The sequence below is a fragment of the Apis cerana genome, linkage group LG1, assembly GCF_029169275.1.
Source record: "Apis cerana isolate GH-2021 linkage group LG1, AcerK_1.0, whole genome shotgun sequence".
In the NCBI taxonomy this organism is placed as follows: Eukaryota; Metazoa; Arthropoda; class Insecta; order Hymenoptera; family Apidae; genus Apis; species Apis cerana.
Window position 1 is genome coordinate 23,317,500 of NC_083852.1, and position 19,935 is coordinate 23,337,434.

Consider the following 19,935-nt stretch of genomic DNA (forward strand, 5'->3'; position numbering starts at 1 on the left):
ATCTTCCAATTTCCGGGTCCAATTATTCCAAAAACAAGCGTCGCGGATGATAAACAGTTTCTGGGAAGCGAATCGCTTGGATCAAACACGGGACGGTCGGTGATCGGCAAATATCATATCGAACGGCGAGTAACGATAAATCGAGTCGCCTCGTTGCCCGCACCTGTACCTAATCATCATCCTGTTAGCTCTCACGATCCTCTCCCCTCTCCCCCTCCCCCGTTGCCCAGCCACGAGCGACGAGGGTGATAATTCAATGTAGAATCAGAGATCCGTCCCCCAAACCCCGGAGACGGATCCATCGACGTCGAAGCGCGTATACGCTCTCCCTACGCGTACGTCGTTGTCTCGAAACTATATATTCCATGGCGTACGCAGGAAATGGTGTTTAATGCCGGCGGGTCAGGCCGGGTCTGACCCCCCGGTGGTGGACGGCGGTCGATAGGATGACCGAACGGTTGAACAGAGAAAAACGCAACGTGGCCGAACGGCTGGAAGACGAGGACAGCTACGTGGTCCCCACCGAGCAATTGACGTGTCCGAGGAAGTGATGGAAGGATGGCACAATGTGCTTGAATGTCCTATAAGCGAGCGGGTTCTATATTAAACTGGTCCGGTCACGGGTCGGTTCGGTTCTCTATCGTTCAGTCGCTGGACTGTCTCCGGACGGCCGGATCCGTTCGTTTTCTTTTCTTTTTTTTTTTCCCCCCCCGATCCCGAGAGAGGCCCGAGGTCGTGTCGTGGCTCGATCGGTATCGATCGGTGGCCCCCGCGCTCTCTCGCTCGTGAATCGATCGTGGGTACGGACGATGAGCGGTCGCCGATCGTGCGGTACGCGATCTCCTTGAAGGCGAAGGAAAGGAGAGAGAGTAGGAAGCGATCGAGGTTCGAGGTGGACGGGGAACGAAGCGCGACTGAATGCTCGATCGGCCATCGACGAGCCGAAGGAGAGAACCAGGACTCGAGGAGGGATTCCTGGCGATCGACTCGCCGCGTCAGCAAGTGGTTCCCGGAGTGCGCGCGCCCACCTGTAAGTGCTTTTGTCCGTCTACCGCCTCTGCTCTTCCTCGTTTTCCCACAACTTTTTCTTTCGCTTTCTTTCCTCTTCTTGTCTCTTCGTTCGAGCGGTCCTAATCTTACATCGATTTCGTTCTTGCTCTCTTATTACCATTAACGTGTTATCGTTATCGATTCGCCCCTTGATTTTGTCGAAAGAATGATGATTCGATCCGTTTACTTATTGATGATTCGTCAATCGAATAATGTATATGTATATATATATATATATAAAATTTTTATTTTTATCGTCGATGTAGGTAGGTGTTTAGTGACGTAGGACGGCACGGATTTGTACGGGAAGCTTGGATAAATTGGCACATTACTCGATGATGCTGAAGGGTGAAATATTGCTGCTTCTTCACGTATTCTGCGATATCGGTAAATTTAAATCTCGTGGTTTATTACGGTTTTCGAGCACGCTCGAAAAAAATTTTGGAACAGTCGGAAGTGTGTCGTCCGCATGATAAGGGATTGCTGACGATAAAAAAAAAGCAAGAAAAATTGGTGATTTCAGCATTGGCAGCACAATGCGGAAAAGTATGGCTGACAGTCTCCTCGCTGTGGAGACCAATCGCTGCCAGCGACAAGGTGGTCGACGCTGAGCTCGAAGTAAATTGGGACCTCGATTGTCCATCGAGTACAGGATATCCAGATACCATCAAGGTGTTCACTGCTGACCCAGCACATAGTAATAAGTTTTGTTTGCTTCTATCGAACGTCGTAACTAAATATTCAACGCTTAAAATTACATTTCGAATAATCACTTTTTTTCTTCCATTCAACTTTATTTCAATTTAAGCGCGTTCCAATGATAATTATTCTTGCTCGAAGCATTCGAGCGAGCAAAAACACACATACACACACATGTATATATTTTTTTTCAATCTCATCGAGGTCGTAATTTATTCGAAAATAATTTATATCGATATAGGCCGACGCAACCATTGACATCGCGTTTTCAGATAAAACGGTCAAGCCCAAGCTGACTTTGACTTCGCTGCAATACCCACGGGGTTACTATCGAACGAACATCACCGTTGGACGTCCACCGCTTCCGGGTGGATGGGACACCAAGGATGGCGCGACGCTTCCCGGTCCCCATTGCCTGAAACACCACGCCGCCCTTTACAAGGATGGAGTCATCCTTACCAGCTCCTGTTTGCAGATCTGGCCAACGTGGATGTACGATTTGAGGTAATTACGTTCTTAATCGAAAAAATTATTTCAAACTGATCGTCCAAAATGATTTTTCTCCCAGGAGACAATTAGGAAGACTTCCGATAGGGAGTTTAATGATCCCGGGCACGCATAATTCCGGATGTTACAAGCACGGCGACCTGACGAGACGAGACGCGTTTCAAAGGTACCTGTTGACGCAGGATCGCGACGTGTGGACGCAATTAGTGCACGGCATAAGGTATCTCGACATCAGAGTCGGTTATTATCCGTCAATTCCCAACGGCACGGCCATCGAGGAGGGCAATCACATAAGCAGATTCTGGATCAATCATGATGTCATCCGGATCACCCCCCTCTCGGCCATCATCAAAGACGTGAGAAACTTTCTGAACGTCGCTAGGGGAGAGGTGGTCATCATGGACTTTCATAGGTAAATTGGCATACGTGGCGGCATAATGCAACACTGCCGATTCGGATGGATCGATAATGCTGGGAGAACGATTCGATGCTTGTGATGCAAATTGATTTCAAATTGCTATGAAATTGAGCGCGGTGGCCCGTTCGTCTACGTACATCTCCAACTTAATCGGGCATATTTAGCTATTGGAAACTGTACGATCCTCTCGTGGGAGAAAGATGAGAAAGAGAGAGAGAGAGAGAGAAATTGATATATAATATTTCTCCACGTATCGATGCATGAGAGTATCGTTACAGTGTATTATCGTTAAAATGAAACGATATTCAACGGTTTAGAGTTATGTTGCTTGCAGATTTCCCGTGGGATTCGAAGATAGACCTAGCAGGCATCGTCGATTGGCCATGATCCTTTTACGAGAATTCGAAGGACTGATTCTGAAACCAGATAGAGGGGTCGAAGGTCTGGGTCCGACCTTAAACGATATTTGGACCGGGGGGAAACGCTTGATAATTTGCTACGGCGATAAGCATACCGTTAATGGTAAATTTGACATTATCTTATCACAGGATGAATGTAAGAAATGTGATGGAATCTATAATAATCTAATAATTTCACTTCATTGGATTAATTTAAATTCAAATTCGTTTCATCGATATTTTCTTATTTTCGATTAATATACCGTTCCGCTTTATTTATTTCAGCAACTGTGTCTCATTTCAGAATACGATTGGCTTTGGCCAACGATGTCTCAAGCCTGGGGTAACCAACAGACGGTGGAAGGACTGTTCAAATACCTGGACAAAGTCATCATGGGTCCAAAGAAGTCTCGGAACAGTCAAAATCCGTTGTGGGCGGTGATGGCGGAGTTAACACCTTATCCGTTGGACATAATCTTCAATTTATCCGGCGGGTTGCGGCAGATGGCCGACTCGGTGAACAGGAATCTCACGTACAAGTTCCAGGAGGAGTGGTGGAAGGAGACGAACATCGTCGCGACGGATTTCTTCCTTGGAAATAATCTGATCGACGTGTCGATACAGTCGAACATAAAGAAGAGTAACATCGCCCAGTGGCGTTTGTAACGTGACATTAAATATCGCATAATCTACCAAAGATTTCACTTTAATTAGCTACTTTGCCGATGGGAGAAAATCGGTGTGGATCGTTTGAAGTTTGCCGAACTTTTTTTCTCTAGGAACGAAATATTACGAAATGCCGAGAAGTTCGGGGTAATAAAATTGACAATAATTATTTTTCTCTTTTTTCCTTCTTCTTCTTTTAAATAATTATAAATTACCGATTAATCGTTTCTTAGTAGATCGATTTTTATCGATCGACCGTGATAAAGAATCTTAGGATAATTGATGTAACAGATATGTAAATTAAAACCTTTTAAAACGAAAGCATCAATACATGTACCGATGAAAATATCACGTTTTTATCCCTCGTACAGTGTCAAAAGTTTTTCAAACCTTTGAAAAAATTCATCTCAACGATACAACGAATAAACTTGCATCATAGTCGAATAACTGTGTATCAGATTTCTAACTGGATATCGAATTTAATATTCTAAAAATTTAAAGATAGACATCTACGTTTCTTATTTCTTATCATTTATCATCGTCACCAGATAGATGGCCAACTTGCCGCAGGGAAGGCGAAAACTTTTTCGTGACGTTCGCAACATTTATCGACATCGACACGGGCTCGACTCGATCGAAATACGGCAAAAATACGTTGCGCTGCCAACTACGTGTTTTACAATTCCCCAACTTTTTTAACGTGTCCCTGTTTCCCGTGTAGAAAAATAAACGAGCCAGCTCGAAACAAATGCCGCTACGTTTCCCGAAACGTGGCCCGGCCCCAAGAATCGGCGTGGCGCTTGTCGATTTGACTTCCAAATAGGGCTGTAGGACTCGAGATCACGTTCCAGGGACACCGGTTTTCGAGGCAGTCAGTCGTCTGGTAGCAACGAGCGACAACGAATCCATGCGAAGTGAATTTTAACGCGATTCCGCTCTCGACAACTTTCCTTTCGCGTATTCGCGCTCGTGCTAACTTTCTAACACCTCCCCACCACCCTGCTTTGATACGCCGTTCCTTGCATTCTCCCTCCTTTTTTTCTTTTATTCGCGTTTTTTTCCTTTCCTTTTCTTTTTTTTCTTTTCTTTTTTTTTCTTCTTCTTTCATCCGCCGTTCTTGTTCCGTTATCGCGACATTGATAAATGATCCACCTCCCGCGTGTTGAGAGAATGGCGCACGCGACTAAACGAAAGAAATATTAAGGGAACAACGAGCTACGCCCTCCATTCTTCGAGTTTTTCTTCTCGTTACGAAGCCAAGAACAATGGAGAGCAATCTTGCGAGAGAGTTGTGGGCAGCTTACGCCTGGTGGTCGTGCGTTCTCGTTCTGAAGATGAACGCCTTGACTTGGTTCACTGGGCGAATTCGAACGACCAGACAGGTAAAAATGGATCTTTTGGATATCTATCGAGAAATTGTTTCTTAACAACAAGCAGACTCGGGTTTTAATTATTAACGATGTTTTGATCTTTGGTATAAGTTGTAAAGTATTAATATATATGGATAGGAAGTTTAGAATAAATATTTTTATGAAATACCGTGGAATCTCATTTAGCATTCAAGGTATTCCAGTTTTTGTTGATACTTACTTTGCCATCATGGGTTTAATTAATTGAAATCATGATCATAATTCTTGTTAAATAGAGAATGGGAGGTCAGACAGATAAATCTTTTTGTTACATTTCGTTAAGAGAATTATCCATATATATTAATACTTTATATAACGCTTACTTCTTATTTATATAAAACAGGGTCAAAAAATGGTATATTATTTTGTAAGTTCAAGATTTATTATTATCTGTTAATGTCATGTTTTTCTTGTTATCACGAGTGATACACAGTGAAAAACAAATGTTCCGCTTTCTTATCAAATCTCAAACATGATCAGTTGTCATAACTTTTTAAAAATGATTCCAATTCCGTTTCTCGTATTATAATTACGGAAGAACATGTCGATTATTTATATTACTCCGTCGTTTATCACGATTGAGGCAATTCCCAATGAACTTAAGTATCTGTTTATGTACAAATTTATGTTTCCCCGCAGAAAATTAAGACTGATTATTCAAGGAGAGCAATTTTAAAACTTGTTTCGTTCGATAAGAGATTTTTTCCTCCGATATAATATTATTTACGACTCAGTAATTGGAACGCCTCGGTTTAAACGATTTTTCTCAGGTGATCCACAGCGAGGAGGATAGAAGATGGTTGAAAGGTACCGATATAATTTTATGCCCGACAGGAGGCGGACACGTGGACGTGGATCGCATTCGAAATGCACATCAACATGATCTCGAAATCGTGCTCCCTTATCTGTTAATTGCACCGATATGGTTGAACACGTCACCGTTGTTTCCTCTAGCTAGAATGATTTTGCCCGCTTTTGCAATAGTCAGCATATCGTACACGCTGCTCCACATGAGAATCGTGAACGTGCATCGTTATTGTAAAATTGTTCTGTCCACTTTGGAACTTTGCATTCTAATATACATGTCTGTTACCTCTCTTATTCATTACGCATGATTTGTAAAAATATATATTCTTAGAATATATATTCTTAGAAATACGTTTTTATATTATATAACCTATTCACCTTTTACAAATGAAAAATTATGATTTGTTATGAATGAAAAATGCTGAATAAAGAGATGAAAATTAATACTGTATATGTGAAAAATCTCCTTAGTTCGACAAATAATTATATTATATTTATATTTCCAATGATCTGTGCTTATTCAATCTGTGTAAAAAACATTCGTCTTCGTGTTCAATACATATATAATAATATTTTATGATGACAAGAAATAAATCTGGTTAATAAAATAATAATCGGATTTTTTAACCAATCTTTTTAATCAATTTGTAATCTAGAATATTCATTTTCATTACTTCTTGAATAAAAAAACAGCATAAATTAAATAAGGAAATTCATTTTACGTAACGATCATTAAAGAAGTTAAATCTTTAATTCTTTCCAGTTTATAACTATTCATTACATATCATTGTAACTATCAATCTCGTGTTCTTGACCAGTTACAACATTATAACATGCTATTTTTTCAACGTGAAATGAATCAACAATCGATAAATTAACATACAATCATCCATAAAAAAATTTTTCTCTTAAATACGTTTGTTTCATTAATCAACGAAATTAAGAGGACACGATGCGCTTTGAGGAACATGAGTCGAGAATCCTTCTGGTTTCCAATTCATAATTAGACATGAAAGAAACCGCAAAAGAAATTAATTATACCCATTGTTTCGCAGACAATGTATGCACATTGAGCACATGCATTGGAACGTGTTAATCGTGCATATCGAAGATTCGAATGGAAATTGAATCGGATATCATTGGTGTTTAATATCTTCGTTATCATTGGATTTAATTGATAAGTATTAGATTTCGATAAATTACGACGCTTCGCTACATCAATAGTTGGTTATTAAGTTAATTTTGAGTGAGACTTGTTCGGATTCGTAGAGCAGCACAGCAGTCGTGAGTTAATCAGTGAAGAGGACGGTTTTAAGGTCTCGTTCTTATAAGGAATTTATGGTATATTTTTATCTTTTCTTATAATTTATATTTAAGAATAAAAAAATTTTGTAGAAATAACACATAAAACTTTTTATAGAAATTGTAAACGAAATTATATTGATTTTTTTATGATCTCTTTGATTATTTTTATGAATCTTTTGTAAAATTTTGAAGTGATATTATCAACTTTTTTTAATTAATTTAAATTATGCTAAATTTTAATTATAATTACAATTTCAATTTTACATTTTTTTTATTATTTATTATTTTATTTTATTTTATTTTTTTTTTTGGAAAATCAAATATTTTCCAAAAATTGTTTGAAAACGCGTCTATTTGAGAATAACTATTTATAAAACAAAAACCGGTATATATATATACATACATCAATTTTTAGATCTAAAAAATATATAAGTACTTAATCATTTGTAAACTTGATCTTTCGACAAAATCAATTCGCAGAAATGGTAATAGATTTAATTTTATTTTTCTCTTAAATAAATTAAACATCTTGATAAAATATTTTGATAATTTTATTTTCTTATAATAGTTTATATTTGATAATAATTACGCGCGCTGATAGTGTAATGTCTACCATGCGTAATCTGACAAAGCAAAACGCACAATAAGTTGAAAAGACTCACTATGGATAGTGACAGTCGATTGTTCGCGGAGCTGGATAAAAGTTCCGTGCACAAGTTGCTTCAAATGGAAGTATTTCTTGATTGCATAATCTTTTTCACGTTTCTATGTTTATTCATATATTTATACTTAATTGGTCGACAAATTTAGAGGTTATGTGTTCGTTGTCTTTTACCCGTTGCGAAGGACTGTTACTAAGACTGTAGATTAAATTGCAAACGGAACCAATTAGGTTCGAAGTCATTCAATGGGACTTACGCAAATCGCGCTTAAAATTCAATCATGATACGAAAAGAAACAATAGTACTGTGATTCAATTTCAGCGTTGAAAAAATGGAGATAGAAGGGAGAATCGTTCGTAAGCGGACTTTTCGAAGCTTTGTGCAACATATACCACAACGTTTATCAGAAGTGGTCGAACATTTTTTCTATGGGTAAATATAGTTTTTTTGTGAATAAAAGAAAAATTCTTTGTTTTTGATTATATAATTGAATATTGTGGTTTTTTCAGACTTGGATTGCGAATTGCTCGAAGCCCATTGAAATGGATAATTGGAAGTGCTGTGATAGTATTAATTTCCCTTTCTGGTCTTTATTTTTTTCATCAAGAGAAAAATCCTATAAGATTATGGGTTCCGCAGGATTCGGAATTTGTTCGTGATACAGAATGGATGTTTGAAAAATTTGATCAGAGTTTGAGATTAGAAAATATGATATTAACAGCGGACAATATATTAGAACCAGAAATACTTGCAAAGGTATTTATTCTTATTTCTTTATTTTATTGTAACAAAAATATACAATGTAATATTAAAAATTTAATTAATTTAAATTATTTTAGTTAAATGAAATAACAAAGCAAATTATTTCTATACAAACTCCTGATCAAATTGCATGGACAGATATATGTTTCAAGTAAGCGTTCTTATTATTGAACAAATTTTATAATATATATAAGTAATATAAATAATATAAAGTCATTAAAAACCATAATTAATTTCTTTTTGTTTAATAAATAGAGTACCTGTCATATCAGGTATTACACATAGAAAAAAACGCAATGATCACTCTGATGATTTTTTTGAAATTGAACCAGAAGTATTAATTAATAAAACAATATTTGAACCTGCAGTTCATGCTAATCCTGAACTCTATTGTAATATAATTAATAATTTACCGAAAGCTTGCCTGTTAAATAGTATTTTGGATATATGGGAATATGATACTAATGTGATACTTCATAAATCTAAAGAGGAAATTATTAAGGATATAAATAAAATAAAAATTAGTCCCACTTTGGGCCATCCACTAAATTTTACAGAATTGTTGGGTGGTATAATAAAAGATGAAAATGATAGAATTATTTCAGCCACAGCTGTAAAAACACAATGGGCAATTATTGTAAACTTTTCAGAAGTGGATATGCATGACTTTGGCAATGATGTTGGAACAGCTGATTGGGTAAGGTAAGTTTATAAAAAGGCCTAAATCATAATTTTTAATAAATGATTTTGAATTTAAAAATATATTTTATATAACTATTATTTTCCATTGAATTATGTAAATTAATTACATATTTTTTAAACAATTTGTATGATTTAGGCCTTGTTTTCTTTTTTGCAAAATAATTTTGTCAAGATCATCTATAAAATTATTTGTTTTTATTAAAAAGATTAATTCATTTTTCTATAAATATATATCTTTTATAAATTTTGTTGATCTTTGACAAAATCAGAATTTATTTTTTCATTTACGCATATATATATATATATATTTTTTTTTATGTGCATTATAAATAAATGGTAATAATATTCGAATAACGGAATAAACGAAATATTTTATTTTTAGGCAACAAAAGATATATTACAATGGGAATTATCCTATTTGAATGTATTGGATAGAAATGCAAAATTGTTGAATAGTGAAAAAAATGTAAACAATACATTAGCTATCTGGTACGAAGCTGGGAGAAGCTTCGGTGATGTTACGTTTGTAACGATGTTCGGAAATATTGGTATATTATCAATAGGATTCTTTTTGATGTTTTTCTATGTTCTAGTCATATCTTCGGAATATAATTGGGTAGGATGTAGGGTAAGTTATTTTTGAAGATTTAAGTTAGATGTTTTTCAAAAAAAAAAAAAAAAGGTATATATAAAAATGTTCAGAAATGTTTATATCTATATATAAAATACTTTTTTATAGGTTTATCTTACAATTGTCGGTCTTTTATGCGTGGGTGGTGCTTTTATAGTTTCAATTAGTGTATGCTCTCTTCTTGGTATTTCATATGGGCCTGTACATACTTCTTTACCTTTTTTATTATTGGCTCTCGGAGTAGACGACAATTTTTTAATAATGGCATCTTGGAAAGAAGTACATGCACAAAAGTTGAATCGAAATAAGCCATTAGAAAAAAGAATAGCATTAATGTTAGGACATGCTGGTTCTGCAATTATTATTACTTCTCTTACTGACGTTGTGGCTTTTATTATTGGTGCATCTACAGTAAGATTAAATTAATATTTAATATTATGTATATATTTAATAATTATATAGATGAAAGATATATAAATAATATTATATATATTTTTAGATATTGCCATCTCTTCAATCATATTGTATTTATGCAGCATTTGGAGTATTATTAACGTTTTTATTTCAAATTACATTTTACGTTGCTTTTTTCTCCATTGATGCTCGACGAATCGAGAATAAAAGAAATTCAATATTTCCTTGCATTATTCATGAAAATTTTACACAGAAATTCATCAATCCACAAGAAGAATTTTCTACCAAGTTGATAAATAAAATATATTCAAACATAATTTTAACAAAACCTGGAAAAATAACGATAGTATTAATAACAATAGTTACAGCATCGGTTGGAATTGTCGGTATATTACAATTGCAACAATGGTTCGATCCAACATGGTTTATACCAAACCACTCATATTTAAGCAAATATATCAATGTACATCGTGCTGAATATCCTGATCGAGGTTACGAATCAATGATTCTCATGGGAGATTTTAACTATACTGCCGAGTTTCCAAAGTTAATAAATCTATCGGAAAAATTTGCAAATTTATCAACAATACAAAGTATAAGTGCATGGCCTATTGATTTTACAAAATTTGTTTTAGAATATTTTCAAAAAGGTTAATAATATTTTTAAATATTTTAATACTAATAAATTAATAAGTAATTATAAAATTAAATTAATAATAATATTTTTTTAATTAATAGATTTAAGAAACGTAATACTGGAAGATACAGAATTTCAGAATTATTTATCCAAGTTCTTATTTAGCCGAAATGGAGGCAAATATCAACGGAACTTTCGTTTCAAAAAGAGTTTAACATGTGGTCAAAATACCGCACCTATTTCAGTAGCCACTATAGATTTTATTTTTAAACGATTCTATGGTCCTCATCAGTGGATTCCAGCAATGGATGAAAGTAAACAGGTTGCACGTGAAGTTGGAATCAATGGTTTTGTTACAGTTTGGAGCGAAATTTTCAGTTTGTGGGTCACGGACAAATTGATCGCCCAAGAAGTTCAACGCAATGTTTTGTTAGCTTTAATTTGTGTTATGGGAATGACAGGCTTGTTGATTGCTGAGTTACAAACGTGCTTTTGGATCTTTTTAAGCGTACTCCTCACACTTTTGAATGTTTGTGGATTTATGTATTTCTGGAATTTAACAATAGATATTGTATCTTGCATTGGTGAGTTTATTATTTTTACGAAATAAATTGTTGATAAATTGTACAAATTTATAACATTTGACAACATTTTATTGCATAATTTCTTTTCCTAGGTTTGGAATTGGGTATAGGATTGTGTGTGGATTATGCTGCTCACGTTGCACATGCATTTATAAACGCTGCATGTATAGATGGAAGTGAAGATCGTACTAAAAGAGCGCATATCGCAGTAAGATATATTGGTGCAGCAGTTGCATATGGAGCTGGTTCAACATTACTTGCGCTTTCTATGATGGCATTCTCAGAGAGTTATGTTTTCCATGCGTTTTTGAAAATTTTCGTTTTAGTAATATTATTTGGCCTTTGGCATGGATTATTTCTTTTGCCCGTTATATTAAGTACTATTGGTCCACGAAGTCTACGATCACACAAAACTCCAGAATCTCTTGAAAAAATGGAAGATACGGATGATACTATCATCAATCCATTAAATAAAGAATTAAATACAGAGAGTTAGACAAAACGTCGAAAATAATTCTTTATCAATAATATTTATTTTTGGTTCAATAAACATACAAAATTATTACACTATCCGTACTATTAATCACACATTTATACAAAAATAATAATAATAAAGATCGGATAACTTAAAAACGGCATTATTTATATATATATTTTTTTTATCTAATATATTAAGATTAAAAAAACAAGTACAAAATAATGTAGCAAGGTTGATATAGATTTATTAATAATAATTATTGATCGGAAAGGAACATGACTATTATAAACGTAACGTAATTGTGTTTGCTGGATGCATTATCTTTTTTTTTTTTTGTTTTATATGTTTAATCATAATTAATGTTTATGACGTAAAAATGAGCGGCGAGGGAGCGACCCTGGATTGATTGGCAAGCTCCCTCCGCTGCCTCTCTCAGTCTTGCACAGTCCACAAACACTCATGCAAATCTTTCATTCGAATGATCTGACATTCATCAATCTTCTTTATTTGTCATCTCCCTATGTATCATGGCCTCATTCCCTCCTTTTGTCGAGGCTATGTTTGACATTAATTTAAACTCACCTCTCGAGCAGAGACAAGACAAACAAGAAGACTCAAATATATGCTCATACGTACACGATCATCCTTCGACAGAGGCATTCGATTTGAGGCGTACGTTCTCTCTTCAGATACGATTCAGCACACACGGTAGTAGACTGCCGGGGCAGCAAGCCACGCACGAACGATACGGCGATACACATCTCCTTAGTTCGAATTTTACAAATCGGGATCGTACATTCCATAATTAATGAGGAACCATCGATACAATAATAATATTTACTTAGCAAAACGTGCCGATCGGTAGTGTGACGAAGGACGCGTGATGTGTGAGCACAGTAAACGCGTTATGAAGAAGGGAGGGGAATTTGATGATAATAACGATGATATTGGTGGTGGAAGGGGTGATAACTTGGCGCAGGAGGACGTTGGTAGAAGGGAGAGGCGGGATTTCCTTCGTTTCAGGGATGACCGGGGAAGAAGGAGGTTGCTTGAACGTTTCATGGAAATTGCACGTCTGCTTGCCAGGAGTTTCAAGGTACACGCACTTTATAGGGATACACCATGGGAAAGACACTCAGGGCAGACACTGACATAGAGACTAGGCTACCGACTATATGTATATCTTATCTAAATGTGTAATTAGCGTACGCATTGCGTACACCCGGTACGCCCGCACTCCGCCCGTTTTTCGGGTTATTTTTTTGTTATTATTTCTTTTGTGATTTAATAAACAAGCACGTGTATATGTTCATTACACGCGCTCCTGTCCCTCATTTTCTATTTGTTTTTCTCTCTCTTCTCTCGCTCTCTCCTTCCCACTCGTATTTCAATTTTTCTTTTTTCTTCTCCCCTTTTTTTTTCTTCTTTTTTTTTTAATTATTATTATCATCGTTTTATTACAATCAGCGATCGCGTCGTAGTCGTGCTTTTATAATAAACGCTATGTAGTCTTTATTACTCAAGCTTATGCCCAAAAATCTACCAGAGGCACTTTGGGTTTATTAGTACCATTTGAAGTCGGCGTGCGCGGGGGAGGGCGCTACGAGTCCTTTGTCTTTTTATATATTTTTTTTTTATTTATTTATCTTTTTGTCGTTTGCAAATGATACAGCGATTGAACGACGTGGATTTCTTTCGCTTTTTTTTTTTTTTTTTTAGTATTTCTCGACTTGGCGGAGTACCCTGTCTGTGATCCATTTTTTTTTCTTCATCTTCATATTACACGTACGTTCACCGCTTTTATTTACGTATCCATCCATTCCCCTCCCCCGTTCCTTTCCCGTAGCCTACCAACTCCGCATCTTTCCCTGCTGCCTTACCTTTCCACACACGGTCTTCCGATGTTTTTTGAGCAATAAATACTTTCTCCACTGACAACTGCACATTGAATTGACGCACGGGACACACTCACGCATACACGAACAATATTCATTCGCTACCAGCCGTCCGCATCGACAAAACTCTGAAGGTTGCTCCAATTCGAACACCTTCGACGATATGAATTCTTTTTTCGATCGTAATATCGATATTTCGTAATATCGATATTTCGTAAAATCGAAATTAACCTACGCGGATTTGAAAAATCTTACGTAACTTTATTCGGTTTCGATGTGCGTTTGTAATATTTCATTTAACGTTTGTAAAATACGTTAAACGTACGATTAACTTGGAAGAAACGTAGTGAAAGTTCTAGTGAAATATTTTGGAAAATGATGATACCATTGTTGATCCCTCTTTCTATGATATATATTATAGATTAAAAACGAACATACGATTCGAGATTCCATTGAAAATGGCGCGTAGGTAAAATGTTCCTAGAACAAAATTTATTTTTGAGTGCTGCTTATCGCGAACGGCTTTCGATCATTCTCACTTGCATCAACCGTTTTAAACTTTCATCCATACCAATATAGCTACATCCACAAAGTTTAATGTTACGCTTTAATTAATGATTATCAATTCATATCAATTCAATATCAATGTATTACAATCAGACAATACTCAACAGTGATCGTTATTCATTATATATTACAATAATTAAGAGTGACAACAACATGACGACGGAGGCGTTGAAGCATTACAAGGGAGAAGAGAGAGTGGCACAATGTGATTTTTTAGGAATGATGAGAAAGAGTAGAAGAGGCGTCGATAGTGGACATCTTTACTACATGTAATACAAAGAGAAGTAATGATGACACGAGGACAATGGGAAATCTTTTTCTGATGAATATGAATTGCGCGACAATGATCAAGTGAACATCAGATGATGGATGCACGACGATGAGAACGAACGATTAATGATAAAATGGAACAATGAGCTGGAGACCAAGGAGGGGAAGCACGCACACTCAACACAACCGTCACATCGAGCTGGCCTCGCGCGCGGCCATAGTCCATAGATTAATACCTATCAACTAATACACAGTCTGTCTCCGATTTCGCGGACGACTCCTTCCTTTTTTTTTCGTTTTGGATGCATGTAAGTATAAATAATACGCGTAATGCATAGCGCACGTACAGTATGGCGAACTAATCGATCGACGATCGACGATTGAAATTTATGTTTACAAATTTGGACAAGAATCGTATTGTTACACTTCTGTTTCTATATTTTCTTTTTTTTTTTCTTGCTTATTTCTTTCTTTCTTTCTTATACAACAATCAATCGTCGCGAGAGAAATATCTCGGAATTAGCGCCAATACTGTACGCGCGCTCTTTTTTCGGATACTGCATATACATACACACATACTTTTTTGCGCCAGTATAAAGTGTATATATGTACACATATACATACGACATACCATCCATGTATATATAATATACCCATATGTTTAATTAATCATCGTTAATCGTTAATTATCTTATTTATTAAAATTCGTCAGTTCGTAATTCAAAAAAATTTCAGCTAGTAGCGGTGGATGGAAATGTTTCTTCGTTAAAAATCGCCGATCTCCGATAGCGGCGGCAAATATTGGCCGTTTTAAACACATTTACAAATTATCGGGTTGATCGGCTGATTCGTTCACTCACTTATAACACTAATGTTCTATTATTTTCGTTTGTTTTAAAATCCTATCCGCCGAACGTGGCATATTAATCGACGCCACGACGATATCATAGCGCGCGAAATTTATCAGTTTTCATTTTGTGTGATTGTGGCCGCCAGAAGGTGTGGATGCACGTCGATAATTCTATTACAATTAATCGTGATTTTGGTATTTTATGTACAATTGTATGACAATGTGCTGTGTGATTATCGCCACACCTGGTATCCAGCGACCAAATTCAGAAGACTTTGTCACAAACACTTCAATCCTTGTAAATATTTCAAACTTCTCCTCCTGTCGAGCATTTCAGCGGTCCATTGTGCAATTTCTTCTTTTTAATAATAATTCGCGTACTAAGCTGAGATAACTGGCTTGCACGGAAACCTGAGACGATCGATTACAACATAGGCCAGTCCTCTTGGTGCTTGATTAAGAGTACCTAACTGTTTGGTTGAGTATTCAGCACGGTAGCTCTTGGCGGGCGGGCTTTGTCATATGCTTCATAGAGTTCATGGTACATCAGGGGTTATCCGCCGCCATTATATTGTGTACTTGTTCAAGTTTGTATGCCAATCTCTGTTTCTGCGAGAACTCATCCTCTTCCAGAGTAACTATCAATTGTTCGTTGTATTTACCCGCGTACGTGTATAATTCGTAAAGGGCACAATTCGTGTTGAATTCCGTCGTGTGTAACTATAAAAAAAAAAAAAAAAAATGAGAAAACGATAGATAATAGTCATAATATAATGATTAAAAATGCAATCATGGAAAAAATATATAATACCCTAGACTCTTCGGCAAGCATGGCATTCATGTCTTGATCGGATATGGCTGGCATCACTTTGATATCTGCATAATAACGTTCTACCCACTCTTTGTACACTGGAATGTCCTTTGCATATAGTAATTTAGAACTTGGCGAGTCCTTACCTACAATCACAAGGATTAAACAGTTTCACCAACGTGTCCAAAAATTCAAGAAAAATCTCATAAAAATGAATACACTCGATACGTACCTAATCTATGATCCGAAGTGGAACAACTGTCCATAAACGTTTGCGCGACGACAGACAGACACGAGTCCACGATATTCGACTTATGTATATCGAAGATAAAGTTAGGATTTTTGATAAGATTCACCCAAAACCTGAGCGGAAGCGAATTACTCTTCCATGTATGAACTACTTCGGGATCAGATATGCCGTGTTGTAGCGCTTGATCGTCCATGAAATCGAACATGTATTTGATCGCGAGGGGAAGGGCCGATCCCCGATGGGCAGTGCTAAAGATTGTTTCGAAAAGGTCGTCCACGAATTTTTGAAGGGTACCCTTCGTCGCCAGTAGCCTCGTCAAATAGATTTCCGACACCATTTTGTTTCCACGATCTCCTTCCTTCCTTGCATCGGAATCGTGGTGTTTGACGAGATGCCAGCATTTCAAACCGCCGTCGTGATTCTGATTCAATGGCGATGTGGCACGGGAGAGCGGCGGGCTGGCTGAACTGAATTTACTAAGATTCAGGGTTTCGTATTTGTGCGATTTGTCCGTTTTCTCGGAGAGGATCGATAGATTGTAGATCGACGATTGTTTGGAGACTAGGTTGAGCGACGCTCCATCTGGTACCCTGTAATGGTTCAACGTGTTTCTCTTCTTCCATTCACCTTCCGTTTTTGTAGTCGAGTCTTCGTCGTAGAGGATCAATCTGCCGGATGCCCCAGTTCGCCATTCTGTTGAAACGGTGATGTAGATTAGACATACGTTATTCGTAGACGACGTTCGATCGAAACTTTTGAAATCTCACCAAGATCAAGATCATCTTTCCTCGGTCTTTGGCTGTAAGGCGTGGCTCTGTAAATCGTATCCAATGCCTTCTCCTTCACTTGAGATATCGTGTCACAATCGAGAACCTTGACTGGAACGTTCTCTGTGTTTGGATCCATACCACCGACGAAGACCGTTTGTTGGGATATGGATACATAGACCGTCTAAAAGTTCAATTTTAAATGAATATATAGAAGGATTAATCATAGTGGAAAGAAGAAGATTTCGTCAATTCTCGGTAAGGATAAGGATAACTTAGGATAAATACCATTGGTTTGAAATCAATGGATTGTCTGATCAGTTTCTCTTCCGACAATGAATATCGCGCTTCGGATGTAATAGCATCGACTGGACCCTTATCGACTTGCTGTTTCACTGCACGAAATAGCACGTACAATGGTTCACCGGCGCATTCTCGCATGAATTTGTACAGAAGGAAAGTGAACCAAGCTGACAACATCTTTTCAGCGACGCTTTCCGTTCTGAAAAGACAAAACAGATTACAGAACCGTTTAATAAATAATATTCTTCCCTTTTACTTTTCAACTTACCGTCTAAGGAAGAGTTTCGGATGGCTCTTTCCCTCTGTACATTTCTCTATCAGTTCCGCCAAAAGAGTCTTTAGGATGTCCGTACAATATTCCATTTTACTCTGAAGCGTGACCATAATAAGACTAGCTACGTTCACTCTATCCCTCATGGAGAAGTAACGATTGCTCTCGAGAGTTCTTACAAAAAGTAGTAAAAATGTCTTATTCATTATCAACTGTCCAAACAAACGCAGTCCTTTCTCTTTGCGCGCCAATTCCGGCCTGTCCCACTGCAACACGGGGCTATTGTCGTCGCTTGGGAACAGTATCATCATGGCGTAGGTTCGATAATCCAAGAAAGGAATCCCTCCACTAGTCAGGTCACCCGTCAAATCCGTCATCTCCGTTTGCAACTCGGCGAATGCCTCCTTACACTCGGCCGCGACACGAAGTTCCAGAATGTCCATCTGCTCCTGCATGTTCTTCAACACCCGATTGCTCTCCGTGGACTTGCGTCGATACGCGATAAGAAAGGCGATGAACACGACTACTAGGATTACTATAGCGGCGATCACACCGAACAGAGCAGGTTTCGATAGCGGCCCGTTTAGACCTGCTGGCAGTGCGTAGCTCAGTTTCCCTATATTGTAACGAAGTGTGCCGCCTACGATCACTATCACTTCGGGCAGTTCTTGCTTGTTGGGAAAACCGTCGGAATCGATGGCCGGCGGTTGCGTCAAGGGTGGCCTGCAGGTGAGCTGCTGCCTGGACAGCGAGGTCACGTTGCAGAACGCATTTCCTATTTGCACCGTCACGTCCGATTCTTGACAGGCGCGGTCTAAATGTTGGCCATTGATGGTCAAATAGTCGCTCTTGTAATACTTGATCTCCTCGTCGAATACCTCGTAGATCGGATTCGGATAGAGTAGAAAGTGATTGAATCCGTGTTGCGACAGATTCTGTACGCCCGTCACGTTGTCCATACGGAAACCGTATTCCAACATGGCTGGTTTCTCCGCGTCCAGGACAACATTGTCCGGAACTTCGATAGTCGGTGATTTACAGATCATGCTCTCTTGGCTGTGCACCTCGCACTGCGAGACGAACATCTTCTCGTCGTAATACACGTACATCTGCGGGCTCTGTATGTAGCCCAGATTCTTCCCGGTCACGGAGATCTTTATTCCACCTGCCGGGATCCCTTTCGGGATCTTCATTTGCCCGGCGACTCCGCTCTCCACGCTCTCGATCGTTGGATCGTCCGCGTATTCGAACGTCCCGCTGTAGATTCGAAACGCGCCGTCGAACGTCATCTTCACCGTACCGTTCCTCTTGTGATCGCTGGCGCTGGTCATGCAGAGCGCCTCGTTCATCTCCGCGCTGATTATAGAGCACGACAGCTCGTCGATGAACGCCTTGATCGTGCTGCCAGCGTTCATATATTTTCCCGTGATCCTAACCGTCGTCCCGCCGCTCATCGGCCCGTATTTCGGCGATATCGAGAGGATCTGTGGATCCACGAACTCGAAGTTGTACTCGGACGTCCCTCTGAAGTCTTCGATCTTCACGATCACCGGTCCCCGTTTGCCCTCCGGTGTACCTGGACCGTCCACCCGACACACTATTTGCTTCGTGCGCATGTACAGTTCCTCGTACGGCTGGCATCGTAATCCACCGACCATCACGCCACGATAAATATCCTGAAATCAATCGTCACATTTTCTTTCCTTCGCAACAAACATATTTACGCAAATATTTCTCAACCACGTGGACAATAACATACTAACATAGGATAAGAATCATTTTTCTTCCCCGAAAAGCGCATAATCACGAAGAGAGAAATATT

General features: G+C 37.9%; 4 protein-coding genes across 14 annotated transcripts in view; 3 read left to right on the forward strand and 1 right to left on the reverse strand.

Moving 5' to 3' along the window:
* Window positions 1-584: 584 nt before the first annotated feature.
* LOC108002169 (PI-PLC X domain-containing protein 1) lies at window positions 585-4,106 on the forward strand. 2 transcript variants are annotated; one of them, XM_017063687.3, is made up of 7 exons: window positions 1,003-1,030; window positions 1,317-1,437; window positions 1,574-1,747; window positions 2,022-2,253; window positions 2,318-2,668; window positions 3,009-3,196; window positions 3,377-4,106. In XM_017063687.3, exons 2-7 carry the CDS (start codon window positions 1,386-1,388, stop codon window positions 3,736-3,738), a joined length of 1,359 nt encoding a protein of 452 aa, XP_016919176.1. In that variant the 5' UTR covers window positions 1,003-1,030; window positions 1,317-1,385; the 3' UTR covers window positions 3,739-4,106. The 2 variants fall into 2 exon arrangements, with proteins under 2 accessions (XP_061942238.1, XP_016919176.1); XM_062086254.1 differs by lacking the exons at window positions 1,317-1,437; window positions 1,574-1,747 and having other exon boundaries at window positions 585-1,030.
* Window positions 4,107-4,260: 154 nt separating this feature from the next.
* Window positions 4,261-6,398, forward strand: Accmgst2 (microsomal gluathione S-transferase 2). The gene is made up of 2 exons (XM_062086257.1): window positions 4,261-5,120; window positions 5,918-6,398. The coding sequence occupies exons 1-2, from the start codon at window positions 5,004-5,006 to the stop codon at window positions 6,260-6,262; spliced, it is 462 nt and encodes a 153-aa protein (XP_061942241.1). The 5' UTR covers window positions 4,261-5,003; the 3' UTR covers window positions 6,263-6,398.
* A 739-nt stretch (window positions 6,399-7,137) lies between these two features.
* Window positions 7,138-12,284, forward strand: LOC108002062 (NPC intracellular cholesterol transporter 1). 4 transcript variants are annotated; one of them, XM_017063458.3, is made up of 10 exons: window positions 7,138-7,295; window positions 8,243-8,353; window positions 8,431-8,677; window positions 8,761-8,834; window positions 8,939-9,380; window positions 9,768-10,013; window positions 10,125-10,427; window positions 10,516-11,080; window positions 11,169-11,651; window positions 11,744-12,284. In XM_017063458.3, exons 2-10 carry the CDS (start codon window positions 8,253-8,255, stop codon window positions 12,145-12,147), a joined length of 2,865 nt encoding a protein of 954 aa, XP_016918947.1. In that variant the 5' UTR covers window positions 7,138-7,295; window positions 8,243-8,252; the 3' UTR covers window positions 12,148-12,284. The 4 variants fall into 4 exon arrangements, with proteins under 4 accessions (XP_016918947.1, XP_016918948.1, XP_061942200.1 ...); XM_017063459.3 differs by lacking the exon at window positions 7,138-7,295 and adding an exon at window positions 7,651-7,744; XM_062086216.1 differs by lacking the exon at window positions 7,138-7,295 and adding an exon at window positions 7,673-7,744 and having other exon boundaries at window positions 7,828-8,353.
* The window catches only part of LOC108002061 (plexin-A4), a 263,093-nt gene continuing 255,323 nt past the window's right edge, over window positions 12,166-19,935 (reverse strand). For all 7 annotated transcript variants that reach the window (XM_062086171.1, XM_017063457.3, XM_062086165.1 and 4 more), the window contains 6 exons: window positions 18,111-19,789; window positions 17,828-18,041; window positions 17,540-17,723; window positions 16,755-17,465; window positions 16,523-16,668; window positions 12,166-16,431 (listed from right to left, as the gene is read on the reverse strand). In XM_062086171.1, coding sequence (XP_061942155.1) covers window positions 16,258-16,431; window positions 16,523-16,668; window positions 16,755-17,465; window positions 17,540-17,723; window positions 17,828-18,041; window positions 18,111-19,789 — 3,108 coding nt within the window. In that variant the 3' untranslated portion in view covers window positions 12,166-16,257. The remainder of the gene's footprint in view (window positions 16,432-16,522; window positions 16,669-16,754; window positions 17,466-17,539; window positions 17,724-17,827; window positions 18,042-18,110; window positions 19,790-19,935) is intronic.